Source organism: Rhinopithecus bieti, unplaced genomic scaffold (genome assembly GCF_001698545.2).
Source record: "Rhinopithecus bieti isolate Rb0 unplaced genomic scaffold, ASM169854v2 scaffold_18921, whole genome shotgun sequence".
Lineage (NCBI taxonomy): Eukaryota > Metazoa > Chordata > Mammalia > Primates > Cercopithecidae > Rhinopithecus > Rhinopithecus bieti.
Genome location: NW_016810178.1, coordinates 3110613 through 3128799, shown reverse-complemented (window position 1 = coordinate 3128799; position 18187 = coordinate 3110613). Strand labels below are relative to the sequence as shown.

The window sequence follows — 18187 nt, the reverse complement described above, 5'->3', positions numbered from 1 at the left end:
TTCGCCCCGAACATCTGCCGCCCAGCAGGTACCATGCGCCAGCCACTCCGCCGGGCACACCGCAGACCCTGAGCCAAGGCAGGGTCACTGACACGCGCGAGTCTTCATTTCCCAGTCGCTAATTCATCAAATTCCTTTCATTCACATCACACATACAGGACATCAACTGAAAGCTACACCCCACAGTCCCAGTTTCAGGAGGTGGGATTAACCCTCCAATCATGTCATTCTCCAAAATCTGTTCCTCCAGTACCACCTCCCTCCCCATCTCCTGGATCTCCACTCCTAAGCAATGCCTGCTGCCTTCTCCGGACCCCACCACTACCTCTCCCATCTTTCCCCAGACTCTAAACGTCCCCCCTCCAGTTCTCATCCCGCCCGCTTCTCGCCCCTCAGTGCCCACCTTCCCCGCCCTCCAGTGCCCGCACTGCCCAGCGCTCCTTACCTTGCTCTCGCGGAGGGGCCCCATCGCGCGGCTGCCCGCCGGCTCCTCGCGCCGCCGCTGCCGCCTTCCAGGAGGAGGCACCTGCGAGCACGGAGCGAGGAGACTGCGCTGAGCCGGCGCGGGCTGCGGGCGGCGGCTGCTGGTGAGGCTCCAACGCGCCGCCGCCGCCGCTACTGCCGCCGATTGCGCTGGGCTCCGAGGGCGCGCCCGGCCCCTCCCGGGCCGGACACGTGGTGCTGCAGTAGCTAGAGGCAGCTCCTGGGGCGCCTCCCACGCCCTCCCTCACCTGCGGCCTTGGGGCAACTCGACAGCGCCTGGGCGCGCCCCATCCGCCGGATTTCGCCACGGCACTCCCCGCCCCACCCCCCACCCCCACCTCAGCCAGAGCCCGTGTCCTTCACTCTCCAAGGAGCTCGGCTCGGTGGGGCAGGCTGCGGCTAGTGGCATCTCCAGCCCCCACCCTCTTTTTTGTTTGTTTGCTTTTTGCACTTGATCTCAGGTTTGAAGTGGGTGGTGTTGGATGGAGTGACTGAGAAAAGCTGCGACATCACACATCACAGAGAGGAGGGAAAGTTTTCCCGGAATCCCTTCTTGGCCTCCGGGTCTTAAGTCAGCCTACAGCTCCGCACAACTGCCTCGCCCGAGAGCGGCGGAGATCCCTCTCATACCGGACCCCAGCCAAGCCTGTGCGGCAGGACAGACACAGCCTCTGGGTTCCGGGATCTCAAAGGCTGCAATGGATTCTACTTGGGGGGGGGGGGGGCGGGGGGGGGGGGGGGGTGCGGGTGGGGGGGGGGGGGGGGGGGGGGGGGGGGGGGGGGGGGGGGGTGGGGGGAGGGTTGCATCAGAAAGGTCTTCAGTGGTGAGCGCAGCTCCCTCCGGCTTGGGGAAGCCAGGCTGCTATGTAGCGGGAGAACAGCCTTTTCCCCAGCGCTGCCCTGCAGCTGCCCGGCGCCAGGAAGGAGCTCAGGCACACTGCTAAGGGAAGAACACTGCAATTGAATTCAGAAAAATGAGTCAAGCCAGCACTCCAATCAGTCCCTTCAGCCTGAGTGCCTTTAAAGTTTTCGTTGTTGTTTTGTCGTTGATTTTTTTTTTTTTTTTTCATTGTTGTTGAAACGGATCTCGTTCTGTGGCCCAGGCTGTAGTAGAGTGGTGCGATCAGGGTTCACTGCAACCTCTAACTCCTGGGATCAAGGGATCATCCCGTCTAGGCCTCTCAAAGTGCTCGAATTACATGCGGGTGCCTTTTCATGCGTGGCCTACGCCTATGGTTCTTGACCCTTCTGAACTTCAAATTTACCCTTGTTAAATTGAGAGATAATAATAGTGATACCTACCTCTAGGATAGCTGTGAGGATTAGATGAGGAAAATAAACAGCTCTATCCAGCTGATTGAACAGAACTTTCCAAAGGCAGCTAAGTCAGGTCCAGGTGATCCAGTCAATATTTGTTGATGCCTTTTACATGACAGGCAGAAAAAGCATTTGTGATGCACACAAATTTGTTCAAGAAGCTTGAATATCTGTCCAACTGCGGACTTAGAATAGGGTACATCAGCTGGGCCAAGGGCCTTGATTTATTACAATTGCTACCCTTAAATCTTATCTGGTGATGGAATTCACTATGTGTAGTGGCATATACCCTTTATTCAGAATTGGAGAATATTCCAAGCAGCAGTGCGACAGGTCGACACTCTGATCCTTAGGCACCAGCATCCTACATGGCAGGACTGTGCTCCTCCAAAACTGAGGGTCACTGTCCCCTTTTGTCCATCCTCCAAACAACATTTCTCTGAGTCCTCAACTCTCAAGCCTAAGAATGTATGTTGTGAGTCTAGAGAGAGCCTGAAGCCAGAGGATTTGTGGAATCAATTTCCCTTCTTCCTATAACTCCAAAAGAGAGCTGCCTCCATAAATCTTCATGCCTTTTCAATCTACTTAGTTCTCTCAAGCAGTGAGGTTGGTAATTTTAGGTTCTTTATTTGGGAAGAAGAGGTGATTAATTTATACTTTCTACACCCACAGCTGTTTCAAACATGGACCTCAGGAAAGGGATGGTCCAGGATGATTCATGCAACCTATTATTCCTAAAATTATGAGCCTGGGATCATATACTGTGAGATAAGAACAAACTTTTAAAGTTAATGGATGCTTCTGAGTTCCCTACTTAGAACTGAGAATTGACACTGGGGACCTAATAGCAGAAACACCCTCCACTGAGTTAGCCAAGTCAGAACCTCATTGTCATTATGGACTTTTTTCTGTCACTCACCTGACTGACACATAGCATAAATCACCAAGTGATCTCCATGCTACCCAGGTAATAACCGTCCTGAATCTGATTACTTCTGTCCACCATTTGTCTCTATTATCTTCATGTAGAGTGTAAACCACAGTCAGCCTAGATTATTGCAATAGTGGTCTCTTGCTAACTCAAGGTCTCTTGCTTTCAGCCTTGCCTCTTATTCCTTTCTCTCCAATCAGTATTTCCATTTTTCCACAAGCTTTTATGAAAAGCTAAATCAAGTCATACTTCTCCACGAAAACTCATTAATGATTTCCTGATTGTCCTCCAGGTAATATTGAAACTCCTTAATGTGGCACACAAGGCTTTCCTGATCCAGCCACCTTGTTTACGTCTGCAATCTTATTTCTTGCCACTCCTCTCTTTTATAGATACTCCCTCCCCTTCCTAGCCTGCCCCTTTGGTCCTTGCCACTTTTCTCCTACATACAATGGATACTGCTCAAACTGTAGCACTTTCAGTTCTCGGAGGTGGAGGTTCTGTGTTCTCTTTTTCCTCGAGGCTGCTGCACCTGCCTCTGTCTAGAACATTTCTTGCACTACATCGCCTACCCTCCTCAACTCTTAAAGATACATTTCATTTTAGATGGCTTCTTCTAGGAAACCTCCCCTGATGATTCCAGGACACTTATTTTTACCCCCAAGAGAGCTGTTATGATCTCCTCAGAATTCCCCATTTACTTGTTTATTTTCACCGAAGCTTGTAGGCACTGCGCCTAGTACAATTCCTGTTACACGGTAGGCACTCAATACATAACTGTCAAATGAATTAGTGCCTGAACAAGCTAATTCTATAACCCCATAAGAGGCCCATCAGTGCAGGATAAAGAACATAGATACAACTTGTTTTGAAAATAATTCAGATAAAGCTGTCTCCTCAATGTATTTGTGTCTGATGATTGGGTGTGTGCCTAAAAAATCTAACATGTGTTCAGTGACAGCTTTTACTGCAGAAGTGCAGGCACTGAGAGGCTGTGCAGTAGCCTTGCTGTCGCCATAGCAACCTAGAAGAGGGAAAGGCTGATGATTTAGTGTTCAGATGCCTCTTAGTTCTGTACTTTTGGAACCTAAGCCTGTTTTCCCACTGTTCTAAAAGGCAAGTTTTACCGATGATAATATCTATGCTGCCTTAATTTCATTCAAGTGTTTCTCATGTCATTAGGATAAATGTCGTGTAACATTTGGATTATACCATCAAAGAGATAATCTAATACAGAATATGGTCTCCTTTTCCCTGCTTTAAAATAGTCTTATGCATAATTTTCATTTTTTTACTTAAAGACATATTTTATGATCTTATTTTATCATCTTGTGGCTTCTTTAAAAATTAATGTATTTCTGGCTTTTGGAAAATATCAGTTGCTTCAGGATTGAACCTTGAAAGATTATAAATAATATACCTGTCCAGGCCTGGCAAAGCACAGGAGAAACAGTGTATTGTAGACTGGGAAGGAAGGTAATGTCTTTATATAATTATTCCCCCAAATCCAGGATAAGTTATTTGATTGTTTAAGTGAAATTTGTAATTAAATGATTCCTACCTTTCTTATGCACACACTTTATATTTTCAGAACTCTTTCACATATTCAATTTTATCTGAGCCTCACAAAAATCCTGTGAGATACATGTGGCCAATCTCTGAGACCAGATAACAGAAAAGCACAGATTTTATTAATAGGAATCCCCCAGACTGCAGACTTCACAGAGCAGACAATAAAATGCACTGCCGAAAAGAAAACGCCTGCACCAAACAACCCAGACACATCACGGTTCCTCACATCCACTCTTCCTCGCATCTCACCTGTGTATGCTGGGGGCTTTCTTGGGCTCAATCAGGGCTGACAAAGCACCATCTCCTAATCCTATCAGCTGTGTGAGCAAGTGCTGCCGTCTCTCTCGGTGACCTGATGTTGGGTGATCTGCACAGCAACAAGGAGCAGCTGACGTGCTTCACCACACGTCATGAAGGAAAGAAACTGCATTCTGGGGCATCGTGGGATTTTTGTGTGTGTGTGTGGTGGGGTGGGGTGGATACCCATATTTTTCTTACCAGGGAGAGAGCTGCCTGTTTTCCCATAAGAGCATGTGTGAGTGATCAACCCTCCTCCCTTTTTTTTTTTTTTTTTTTTTTTTTGGAGATGGAGTCTCGCTCTGCCGCCCAGGCTGGAGTGCAGTGCAGTGCGATCTCAGCTTAGTTCAACCTCCACCTCCTGGGTTCAAACGACTCCCCTGCCTTAGCCTCCTGAGTAGCCGGGACTACAGGCGCGTGCCACCACATCAGATAATTTTTGTTATTTTTAGTAGAGATGGGTTGGTCAGGGTGGTCTCCAACTCCTGACCTTGTGATCCACCCACCTCGGCCTCCCAAAGTGCTGGGATTACAGGTGTGAGCCACCGCACCTAGCCCAACCCTCCTCTTAATGTATGTGTGTTATTGTTATGATATGGGTGAGGTACTTTGATGTTGTAGAACTGAAATGACTAGAATTGCACAAGATCACTCCCCCAGAAGGAGGCCTAGAGGGTGCTTGGGGCAGAGAGGGTAGTGGGTAACCTGAGGCAGGGCATGCTTGAACATTCATTCATTGGGCTCAGAGTGTGTCAATTATCTCTGCCTGACAAACGAGTGTTCAGTCAGAGTGTTCTCTCAGTGAAGAACAGAAATTAAGGGCAAGTCTAGGGGAAGAGGCAGAGGTTGGGGGCTTGGAACGCTGAAGAATGGTAAGGGTCTAATCCTCTGCTTGCCTTATGGGGTAGCAGACATGAGAGAGCCTCCCCAAAATGGCTTTTGTTTGTGGCCTTTGGTTCATCTTTGAAAATAGGGTAGGATACTCATCAAAAACACAGGCATGGTGACTGCATTAAACAAAATGGGGACACATGGTTGGACAAGTAGGTGTATACTTATTAGGACAATGAATCAGAATGACTGAAACTAAGAGGCTCGGGAAAGTATGCGTATAAAGGTTGCCATCTAAGTAGGGGAAACTGAGACTTGACATTTACCTAGTGAAATGCTTCATATGATTGGACAATTTGTTGGTATTGCAGATGTACAGAAAAGGCAAAGTTATCTGTAAGACATGAAAAGGAAAGCCTAAATCCAGTAGTTGAATCCTAGGGCTAATAGAGAAGCACCTTCCTTCCCCAAGAAACCAGAAGGTGTGGGAAAAGCAGCTGAAAGTTGCCCGAACCCAGCAGGGTGGCTATAGAGAGAGGATGCTTCTCAGACATGCCAGGCACAGAGCAGATACACAGGCTGGAGGCTCTGAGGGGTTCACCCAGCATCCGTAGTAGTCTAGGCTTAGAAAAAAAATTGTAATCTGGGTTCCCAGAAAGCTGATCAATGGTAGATTTGAGTTACATTAAAAAGTGTGTTCTCCATAATATACTTTATTTCCATGATTTTTTATTTTTTTGCTTCCACTTTCTAGTAAACATCTTAGAAAATAACGTTGTCTTTATTTCTGCTAAGAAAATGAGAGCAGGAGCAAAAGAGGAAGATTGTGAGTGTCTCTTCTCAAAGAGCAAGAACACTACTGCCAAATGGAGCCGAGCGCCCCCAGAGGCCAACCAACTACAGCAGGGAATGGTTGGGCTGTTGGTGTGGGGGTCACTTGTGCAGTTGTAGAGCTGAGGATAGTTTTGATTGCTGCTTTATTCCCACTTCCTAGGTTATTCCTGTGAACCACTTTTCTTTACACCTGAAATCTTGTGACCTTGTGAGTAATGCTAGCCTTTGCTGTGTACTCCCAGCTCCGCTCTAATCCACTGCAGAAGAATTTGTAGGAAAATAAATCTAGAATTTGGGAATGTGGCCTATGTAGTTTCATCTGCCCATGTGTCCTCTTTAGCTACTTCTGCTAATCAAGAGAAAAAATATGCCTTTTTGAAATAACTATTTTTTTCTTAAAAAAACAACTAAACCATGTTATCAAAATTTTAGAAAAGAAAAAGAATACTCATTATCTCATTGCCTTAACATCAATTATCCATATTCCTTCTGTTAGCAGTTTCATGTATTTACTTTCAGGCTTATCTACTGTGCATCAAAACCAGCATGTTAAAATAAGAATGAAATTCTAAGTGACATATGGTGAGTGAAGTTACTACTCCCCTCTGTCTTTTCTCTGATTATCAGGGACTGATCTGAGATACAGGGATCTCTGGCCTTCTTATCACCACTGACAAACAGCTGAGGCTGCTGCAGGAAGCCTGGACGTTTCAGGATGACTTCCCAGATATCTGGTCCTGATGGAGACTGGACCCATCTGAAGCTTCAGAAAAAGTTGCTGGTGGGGAATTAGCAAAGCTAAGGCTGGAGAAATGACCTTAACTCAGAGACTGGTAGAAAAGTACTTGTGTCCCTTTCTAATCAGAAGCCCAGCTACTAGCTTGCCATAATGTGAAGCTAATTCAGGGAAGCACAGGAAAGTGAAATGAGTTTCCCAAGTCTGGAAAAAGATCTGTGATGAGAAAATGTAGTTTAATAAAGAACATGAATTCTTTAGTCTCATAGGCCTGGAGTTGAGACTTTTTTTTTTTTTTTTTTTTTTTTTGCCTCTGACAGTGCTACTCCAGGCAAGTTATTTAACCCCTCTAGGACTCAACATTCAGTATATGCACATTAGTTAAAAAGGAAAGAAGAACCAGATGCACTAGTTAATGTCTTTGGGCAAATTAACTTTTCTGTGCCTCATTGTCACACCTAGAAAATAAACTTAATAACAGTAATAACAGTTCATAATGCGGTTATAGGGATTAGACAAGAACACATGCAAAGCCTAGCATTTATATCTGGCACATGGTTAGAGCTTAATAGATATCCTCTGTCCCTCAGGATCAAACAACTCCAGCCACCATTGCTGCTTCCTGCTTGCTTGTTTCACACTCGCCTCATCCTAAAAACTTTCATCTTAATTTTTATTAAAGGGATGCAATAAGTTTTCTCTCGATGACTTATGGCATATAAAGAAGGACACTGAATTTCTCATTAGAAAAGATATTGCCAGGACTTTTCCTCCAGAAGGTAGAGTAGAAGACATGATGAATGTACCGACACCTATCATTCATTCATTCATTCATTCATCCATCACTTCTTACTTCATTCCTATTCTGAGCCATGCACTGCCTCAGCCACTGGTTCCAGAGTATTCAAAGATGAACAATGATTTCTGCCCCAAGTGTCCCAAGGTCTAATAGAGATATGGGCATGACCATCAGCTGGTAAACTATTCAGTGTGTTTGCATGAGATCTGGACACCCAGAGGGCTTGCCAGTATCTAAATTAGACTGGGGTCTGAGATGTTCAGGGGTGAGTTTTAAGATGAATTTTGAAGCATTGAATACATTCTATTATAATCTGGTTTCTTCAGAGTTCCTTTCTCTTTATTGTTCCTCTCCTCTCTTCCTCCCCCTCTTCTTCTTTTTTCTCCTCCTCCTCTTTCTTTTTCTTCTCTCTCTCCCCTTTTTTCCCCCTACTTTGAGATTCTTCTGCCACAATCCAAGCCCCAAGGATTGATGCAGAGGAAAACAGCTTTTGGGCTTTCCCTTGAGTCTTTACTGCCTGGGTGTAACCTTCTAGAAGAAAGGGCTTTTTCTCAAATCTTGATCACCTAGGACAGCATCAAGACAATACCTGGTGTTTTGTTAATTAGCAATAGTTGACATTTTAAGAACACCATGTTATACTGCCACCTACGGGTTTGTTCATGAAATTTTCTTTTGACAGGTAAAGTCTCGGCCTGAAATGTAGTAAGGGTTAATCTCAGGGCTATTTCAGAAAACTTTCAAAATATATGGCTATACAAAACTGGATGTCAATAAACAGAATATTATTTAGTGGGTATGAAATAATGAGAAGGTGCTTTGATAAACAATAGTTCCAAACTCCTTTCTTCTGTTTACCTGCTGAACCACTTTAGGCAAGCTAGGTAACATCTCTGTATCTTGGTATTTTTATTAGTAAAATACATGCGTGGTTCTACTTCATAGGTCTATTTTGAGGATTAAATTCTATAACACTCGTAATAAGCCCAGCATAGTCTCTTGTACAAACTAGGGATTTAACAATAGATTTCTTGCTCTCCTTTCTTCTGCGCTTCCTCAATTCAAAATGACCCAGAGGAAAATAAACTACATAATTCCATTTCAGCCGAACAGTCAGGTAAATCCTTTCAAAACAATAATGATAAATGATATTCATATGGTCACTATATTATCTATTCCCAGGCATCTATTTTATATTTTTAAATAATAAACTATATTTTGAGCAGTTTTAGGTTTACAAAAAAATTAAACAAAAGTTAGAGAGAGTTCCTATATACCCCCTTACTGAGATCTATCCCAATCTGCCTGATTAGTTAGGTATGATTATACTCTGGCTTTTGAAGAGGTGTAAATAAGTGCCCATCAAATGGACCTATATCTCCCATCTTCCCCTACCCTTTGCCTGCCTACTACCTTTGGATTTGCCTCCAAGGTCTTCTCTGTCTCCCATGGTGGATTCAATGCCAAGACTCCTATAAGTTTCCCAAAAGTCTTAACAGCACTGCCTCTCCTATGACCTGAAGCTGAGCACAGTGGGAAAACCCCACAACCCTGTGAATAAATGACGCTGCATGTTCTTGCTTTTCACCCGCAGTAGCCCTCAGTGCTGCCTGGCAATCATTTTGGGCTTCTAGTGAGTGTTCTCTCCTATTCTCCACAGTGTCTATTTTAAATCTCCTCCATACTTCAAACCTACCAGCCTACCACCCCTCGTGTTGTACAGATGGCCATTGCTCCCGATTGACAGACAAAAATAGGAGGTATTAAAAGAACTCTCTCAATCTCCTGCCTCCAAACCTGTAAATTCACCTGCCTCCACCCCAACCTTCCCATTTCTGGTTCTTTAGGATGGAAGTTGTGTTTCTTCCTATACAAGGAAAATTCATTTACTTGAGCTCTGGATCCCATTCTTTCCCACCTCTTAAGGCATATTATCCTATCAGTTAGTCCCTCATACGATTATTGAGAGTATCAGAGGAGTTAATAACCACAAAGAACATGGAAGAGCACCCTGCACACACTAAGCACTCAATGAATATTAACTATTTTTTTGATAACTTTAATCCATTTTTTTCTACTGGACATTTCATATATGCATTTAAACATGCCAAAAACTTTCCCAATGAAATAAATGATGCACCAAAGTTCTCATATATTTCTAGTACAACCTGATTTCTTATCCCCATTCATCACCAAACATCTGAAAAAGTTACTTATCTACAGTATACACACCTCCCTGCTCCTTGAACCAATTCACTCCACTCATGTACCCACTACTCTACCAAATAGCTCTCGCCCAAAGTCACAAATTCTTCCATTTGGTTTAATCCGATGGCTAGTTTTGATCTTAATCTTGCCTTCTCGTCAGACTTTGGCATAGTGAAATACTCCCACATTTTTGAAAAGCATTTTCGTTTTTTCTGGAACATTGCCCTCCTGATCTTCCCCTACTTCTTGGAATCTTTTCAGCTAGTTTCTTAAATGTTGCTTTTGCTCACTTTCAAGCACTCACCTTTTATTCTTTCATCCACCCTTCCCTCCTGGGGTAATATCTTTCTTTCCAATTGCTTCAATTGCTATTTATAGGCAGATCTTATAGAAACTATATAAGCGCATATCTCTATTCCATGATTATCCCATAGTGTATTTGGATATCTCAACTTTTGTATCTCACAGTGTCCATAAACTCACTACATTCCAAATTGAATTCATTGTACTTCCTCTAAAAGCTGATTTTACTTCTGTGTTCCCTGAGTTGATAAATGATATCATCATGAAGACCCTGACACCTGGGTGACATTTTTAACTTTTCTGTCTCCCCTTAACCATTACAACTAATTGGAACCGAAGTCCTATCTGTTCTACTTCCTAATTATCTTTAAAATGTGTTCATTTATCTACCACCTCTTCCTGTCTAGATTTCTAACCTACCCCCTAGACTTGTCCTGTTCAGTTCATTTTCGAACAGTGGCCACAATGTTCTCTTTAAAGTGCAGATCTGATCATTCCTTCCCCAACCCATCTCCGTAGCCCCAAATGAAATCTGTCAATGCTCACTACCGCTCTCAAGATAAACTTCGTCCACTAATGCTTAGCTTACAAGATCCCTCGTGATTTAATCCTTGTATTCCACCTTTGACCTTCACAAATATTCCCTCTACCTTGAACACACCTCCCAATCTTCAACCTCCATCTCCCAGCACCGTCTAGTTCTTTTTGCCTTTCGGGTATATTCACTGGATAATTAGATTTGTCAGTCATGGAATTTGCCCCCGTCTTGAGTGTGAAATAGGATAAAATGATTTTTGGCTTTGAAAACACTTTTTGGGGAACCACATGGGTGTATTGTATAATGGAAAGATAAAGTTACATTAAAGCTATGATGAACATAGAAGCTGTGTTTGCTTTTGGGCTTGTAACATGAGTTGAATAGCAATTCAAAAGAATTTTTAAGTGACCAAGTGAAATAATGACTTCCAAATTGGTATAACTTGAAAAGCTTCTGCCAAAGAAAATACATACATTTCATCCTATGTATTATAAAATATTAATCTTAGCTTCATTATTTTAATGGACTCATTTCTCTTGAGTGAGAATTCAAAGAATACTCTTTGAAAAAGTATCCCCATGATTTCTTGTTATAGTTTTTTCCTCTTGCTTTCTTCTATCACTTATTTGACTTTTAGTATTAAAATAGAAAACAATTCTAAGAATTTATTTTACAAAGGACACTGTCATTTATATTTTCACATATTCATATAGTTGCATTGCTATATTTTCCTTGTTATAATAAATTCAGGATAATGTGTAGTTTTGAATTTATATATGATCTAGGCCGGGTGCAGTGGCTCACTCCTGTAATCCCAGCATTTTGGGAGGCCGAGGTGGGCAGATCATTTGAGGTCAGGAGTTTGAGACCAGCCTGGCCAACACGGGGAAACCCCATCTCTACTAAAAATATAAAATATTAGCCAGGCGTGGTGGCACATGCCTGTAATCTCAGCTACTCTGGAGGCTGAGGCAGGAGAATTGCTTGAACCCAGGAAGCAGAGGTTGCAGTGAGCTGAGATCATGCCACTGCACTCCAGACTGGGCAACAGAGCCAGACTCCATCTCAAAAAAAAATTATACACCATCTAGGTAGACCTATTTTTAAACTTGAAAATGGTTACTTTGGCAAGAGAGTATTAGAACACTTCATACTGCAAACCTGCTTTAAATATACTTTGAGAGTAGCCAATTTCCTAATGCTTGAGACACTAAGTATAGAACTGTTAAGTTTGTTAAAACCAATGTGCTTATATCTCCCTTAGTGAACACCTGGAATTTGTGCATATATTTTTTTCTGCCTACACTAATGTCAGCAGTCCTCTCCGCAGAGTTCTAAATTCAGAAATAGGAATAGAAATGTTGAGTATGAGGAATAGATATAGAATTAAGAAACTTCTGTTTGTCATTTTTGTCTTTTGATTATGTAATGTATATCTGAAAATATTATCTTAAAATGTGAAGATTATTCATAGCTGAAAACCAGGAAATGAAGTAAGCAATAATTGGGCAGGTTTCCTAATGCTCATTTAAGAATTACCTTACAGACTTACACTTTTACTAATTGCAAATCCTACCCCTTGAATTCCAGGCTTTTTATACATAAGTGATGTTATTTATTCAACAAATATTAATTGAACCCTTGCTGTATACCAAGAGCTCTGGTGAATGTTGGGAGACATTTAAGTAGTTTGCTTTGGCAGTACAGATAGGTGTGATGTCTTATTTTGGAATAAGCAGTGTTTGAACTGCTATATGGCCATGGAAAATAAAGGCAGAATAATGAGCTTCACCCAAATACTATTATTAATTTTAAATAATAAAATAAAATATTATTTTGACACTTAAGGTAAACCCATGACTCATTTAATATTAATATAGAGAAATTATATTTCTAGCTTTAAACTATATTTTAATATAAACTAAGAATAAAAACACATACAAACATGACAAAAGAATCCTATTTATTAATACAGGACAAGATACAGGTGTATCTTTTTCTTTCTAATTAAGAAATATGATTAAATGAAAATTAAGCATCTCTTTTTTTCTCCCTTGGTTGAATCATTTGAATCTTTTCCACAGAGTACCGCTGTTTTTATAAACGTTGAAAACTTAGTAGACATACAAAATTTTCTTAGTAGTAGAAAATGTACTTATTTCTTCACTATTTTGCCACAGTGGTTCTATTATTGCACTTTATTATTGACCAGTCACTGTCCCATCATTTAAAAATATAGCAAAAGATCATTTACAGAGGTGGTTTGAGCAGAAAATTCTAAGATTTTTTTTCCTTTCCTTTTAAATCAGAAAGAATATGACACTCCTTTAACACCAAGGTTTTCTGGTAGTCTTTTGCCCAAAGGAAATTTGTTTGTTCTAGAGAGCTTTAATTTAAAAAGGCTGACAGCAGGTCGGTAGTTATATACTTCTGGCATTGGGCCTTCCATAGAAATGCACATTAGATATTCAACTCCTTTCTTAAGCATTCTATTCCTGTAATCTGACTTCATCCTTTTCTTTCCACTGTTGCCACTGAAACTGGAAATGACTGCAGAATACAAATCATATGATAAATATTTGGGAATTTGTATTTGTAGTTTTTCAGAACCACTGCCAAACTTCTTGCCTAGAGAGCTGTGTGAGGCTTTTCAATCTGAAACCTTTGAGCAATCCCCTTCTGTAGCCAACTGGGAAGCATCCACATGTTTTAATTGCAGCAGTCCTTCAAAGGGTTTAATAAACATTTCATGTTCTTTGACTCCATATTTTTCTAAGGGTGTTCATTTGTTGGCCATATATTTATACTCAATAATTTCAAACACTGGGATGCATCTTCTTTATGGAGATGCTCAAATGTGATGCACATGGTTTGAATAGCATTAGCATAAATGGACTCTTTCCCTAAAATGTTTATCACAATACTGTCCTCCAATTAGTCTGATCCTACTGAAAGACACTACCTGTGGGTTTGTTCTTCATTCACCAGTAAGCTACTAAGTGCACCATACAACATCCCTTTCTAGATCCTCTTGAAGGTACTGTAGCAAATCACATTGTCCTTCCGGAAGACAGTGCCAGATCTAATATCTTAACTAAGAGTAGGATGGGTAGGACAAGTTTTAGGCTACTTAAGCATGCTCAGGAGGCTCTGGATTCTCACTTTTAGGTCTTTTGTGATTTTCTCACTGACCTTACTTTTAAGTTGAGGCACTAATATATATAAAGGAGGAAATATATAAAGGAGGGTTTTGCCTGTCCTATTTTTCTGCTATAACGAATGCAGTCCATCTGCTTCCTTTGGTGCTGTTAAAGTTTCTTCTACAAACTTCTCAATTCTCGAAGACAAACTGGGGATGTTCAATATAAGTTATAAGGAGAAATGAGTGTGGCAAATATGTAAACAAAGCCAGTGTTTTAAATATGTTTAAACGTGTTCATAGTTGGTAGCTCTTGAAATGACTAAGACAAGGTATGTGAATGAAGGACCTTCCCTGCTTGAGTAGGTCAGAAGCTTCTCTCTTCATTTAGATATTGGGGCCAATGCTTTCATTCATTAAGTCAGTATGCTTGCTATTTACATCCACTCTAAGCTTGAGACTGTATTAAGAATTATATTCATGGCCGGGCATGGTGGCTCACGCCTGTAATCCCAGCACTTTGGAGGGAAAGGTGGGCAGATCACCTGAGGTCAGGAGTCTGAGTGTAGCCTGGCCAACAGGATGAAACCCCATCTCCATGACAAATACAAAAATTAGCTGGGCGTGGTGGCAAGCGCCTGTAATCCCAGCTACCTGGGAGGCTGAGGCAGGAGAATCGCTTGAACTGGAGAGGCGGAGATTGCAGTGAGCAGAGATTGTGCCACACTGCATTCCGGCCTGGGAGACAGAGCGAGATTCTGTCTCAAAAAAATAAAATAAAATAAAATAAAACCTTCTGCATTCACCTGCTTGGCCTCTTTGAAACTCAATAATTAAACATTTTTAAAAGTGATATCACTCACATATAACTTATATATCATTTCAAGGATATTAGTATTTGTGGTTTTGGACTCTTGTGTTTTCCAAAACGATGAAAAAGAACTGGGCTTGCTGAACAGTGGTCATTAGAACTGTGTGATGATTTTTCCAGTAATGTGGCTCAGCTTACATTTACTTTGAGAAAGACAGTCTTGCTCCAATTTCATTCTAAGATGAACTTCTAGTGTGGCAATGTGAGAAAATGAGCCAAAGGGAATTTCTGGTTTAGCCAATGTATAGGCAATATCAAACAATTTGACAATCTGATGCTTCTTCTTGGCCTCAGCACCTACAAAACTTCTATTCATGATGATCAAATTGAAGTTCTCCATTGTTGCAGGGGTAGGGATTTTTCAAAGCTCATGGCTTTTTTTTTGCATTTCACTGCCTAAATGTTGATTTACATTGTTCATTTTTAATGAGAAGCCCATGATGTCATTGACAAAAGCATTATATTTCACATTGGTCCAATTTGAAGTTTTTCTTTTGTACATAGAGACCAGTACATTTTACTCACCACAACTCCATCACCATGTTCATAAGAGCTCTTCAGTTCTGCCTGCCATTTAAAACTCTCCCACACTAAGAACAATTCAGTTGTTTCCTTCTACTACTATTTTTCCACTTAGTCTTTTTGTGTGCCTTTCCCCCCAAATCTTATAGGTCTTTTGCAGTTTTCTGTAAGTAGGTACACTTTAATGAACTGAGTATTAGTAGGGGAAAATAAATATTTACTATTATTAATTAGTTTTAGAAATAGAAGTGGATATTTTTGTAAAATTGTTGCTTAAGGCAGTTTTTAAAATTTACTGGCCAGATCCTAAGTAAATTTATTATGTGCAAATATAAATGTTTCTAGAAAAGAACAAAAATATTTGCCTTTCTATCAGCCTTAATATTTATGAGTCAAGCAGCCAATTAGCCAAATAGCAGTAATGAAATGAATCTAAAATGTTTCTAATTTTGATCCATCTTCTGACAGTGTCTATTTAGCTTAATTTATTTTAATAGCAAATATCTAGAAAGACATCTTTCCACACTGATTTCAAATTTAAAATAAAACTAGAACCATAGTTTTTGTTTACAAATCAAAAGTAAAAGTCCTTTTACTTGTTAACCTAGGAAGGAAGTTGGCTCCCAGCAGCTCATAAGTTCTTTAAATTGTTTACATTTCTAGTTTTAATCAATAACTTCCATCAGTACTATGCTGACAAGTTACAAGTTATTTTAACATTTATTTCACTATTTATACATATTGGAGAGTTGAGTTTAAACTTTTGAACTGCGTATTTAACTACGTTAGTATTGTGTCTTATCTCAAATAATAAAAATTGGAGTTCATGACTGTTGTCTGATATCTTAATATTCACACTGGCCATTTTTCAAAGCTAAGGTTTATTTTCTATGGCTCACGTGAGAATATATTTCCAAGTGTAGTGTAGCTAGCCTGCCTAACTGTTTACCAGATTACTATCTATCCAAACATAGGGAAACCTTTAATTCAGGCTAAGGAGAAGAATAAAGTGGTTAACAAGAAAATATGGGAGCTGAAAGAAGTAAAAGGCAATATCCTAAATAAAAAAACACATCTATTAATTAATACTATTTTCTACTCATTTTACAATGATAAATATTTTTGACATTTCTCTTTGACTTTACAGTCTACATTATTTCTCACTAAGCAAATATTTATTGGGTGTTTATTCTGACTCTGGTACCTTTTTTACTTATGACAAATAAAAATGAGGTCCTTATTCCACAGTGAGTGGAGCTGGAAAATACATGAATCGCTGAGTATTATCCAAAAAGATTTTGGAAACATGAATTTGTCCACCTACAAATCCATAGTGGCTTACTCTGGAAATACTGAGAAATTCTCAGTATCATACCCAATAATTATAAGATAAGCAGGAGAAGGTTGAGATTACAGTGATTAAAAGGAGCAAGGGAAACTAAAATGACCAAAAAGAAGCGAGGATGTTTCCTGAGAAGTCTAAAATTGTAAGGATTCAAATCTGGAAAGGCAAAGGCTGAATAGATTTTGGACAGAAGTGTGTGCACCATACAGTGTGTAAACACAGTTATATCACACTTGCCCACTCAGCAAATGCTGGAATATGAGCATGAGAGTGCCTTTTTACTCCTGAGGAACTTAAGATGAAGTCTGTGGTCTCCAAAGTACAGAGAAGCTCCCTATCAGGGTGGAGAGCAGTTAAAGAAACTATTGGGCATGGAAAAGAAATGCTAGAGTTGCACTTCGTAAATAAAAAATAAACATGAGGTTTAATATGTAGAATGATACCTGTAATCTCATTTAACTTCTAACTGGAGGTACCTAGTGTCATCTATGTAAATGCAATGAGAATGAGAGATCCATTCTGCAGGCTTAGACAGGGATGCCCCTCTTTCATTCACAGGGTATTGTAGCAGAGCACAGTTTGCATGTGCGTGCCTGGACCATACAGAACAGTTTTAACTCAACAAAATGGAGAAATGACTTTAAAAAGTACTCAGCAAAGGAAATGCAGATTGAAGTTAATGCCAATAGTGCAAGAAGAAGCAAACCAGAAAATTATGGAGCTGCCTCTTTTCCCAGTATGAACTCTTCATTAGCAACATTATCAAGTAGAAACAATGGAGAATAAGCCACAGATATTAAATATTAAGAGTGTGTGCTCAACAATTCTGTTATTATAGAGATGTGTGATCAAAAAAGTTGGTAGAGCACCGGTCTAGGGTCACATAACATGAAATATCAATATGCATGTTTACCAACTTTATTACCTTCAAGAAATATTTAAAATTGACATCTTCAGTACCTCTGTTAGGTTCTCTTTCCTTCTGTGCTTTTAACTTCTTTCTCATGCTTACTGTGGAGTTTAGATCTCCAGCTTGTCCAAGCTGAGGTCTTTTATCTTCAAATCTCACCTGGACGCTGTTGTCCCAAACCCAAACTATATTTCAAATTATACGTCATTTTAAAAAATTCTCCCCCAATTAGCTCATCATCCCAAATGTATCTATGTTACCATTATTCCTTTAGGAAATGAGACAGAGAATAACATAGAAGTTAAGACTATTGGATCTAGGCTGCCTAAATTAAAATTTCTGCTCAGCTGTAACTTTGGAAAATTTACATTTCCTCCATGAATTTTAGCTTTCTTATAAAATTGGGGAACTATTGCTACTTACATCAATAAATGCATCTTGAAACTTGGGAAAATCCAGTAAAAGCACACAAAACACTGCACAGAGCAAACTGGCTACTGTTACTTTTCATCACAGCTCAAAACCCTGGGGTAATTTTTTTTTTTTTTTTT

The 18187-nt window shown here is 40.5% G+C and overlaps 1 protein-coding gene across 8 annotated transcripts in view; it reads right to left on the bottom strand.

Annotated features, from left to right (window-relative positions):
• The window catches only part of SYBU (syntabulin), a 117277-nt gene that overhangs the window by 69640 nt on the left and 29450 nt on the right, over positions 1-18187 (bottom strand). For 2 of the 8 annotated variants that reach the window (XM_017891529.1, XM_017891533.1), the window contains exons 1-3: positions 4553-4761; positions 1786-1905; positions 446-526 (exon numbers count right to left, since the gene is read on the bottom strand). In XM_017891529.1, coding sequence (XP_017747018.1) covers positions 446-469 — 24 coding nt within the window. In that variant the 5' untranslated portion in view covers positions 470-526; positions 1786-1905; positions 4553-4761. Of the gene's footprint in view, positions 1-445; positions 809-1785; positions 1906-4552; positions 4762-18187 lie in introns of those variants that run through there. The other 6 variants (XM_017891531.1, XM_017891534.1, XM_017891532.1 and 3 more) reach the window with 4 other exon arrangements.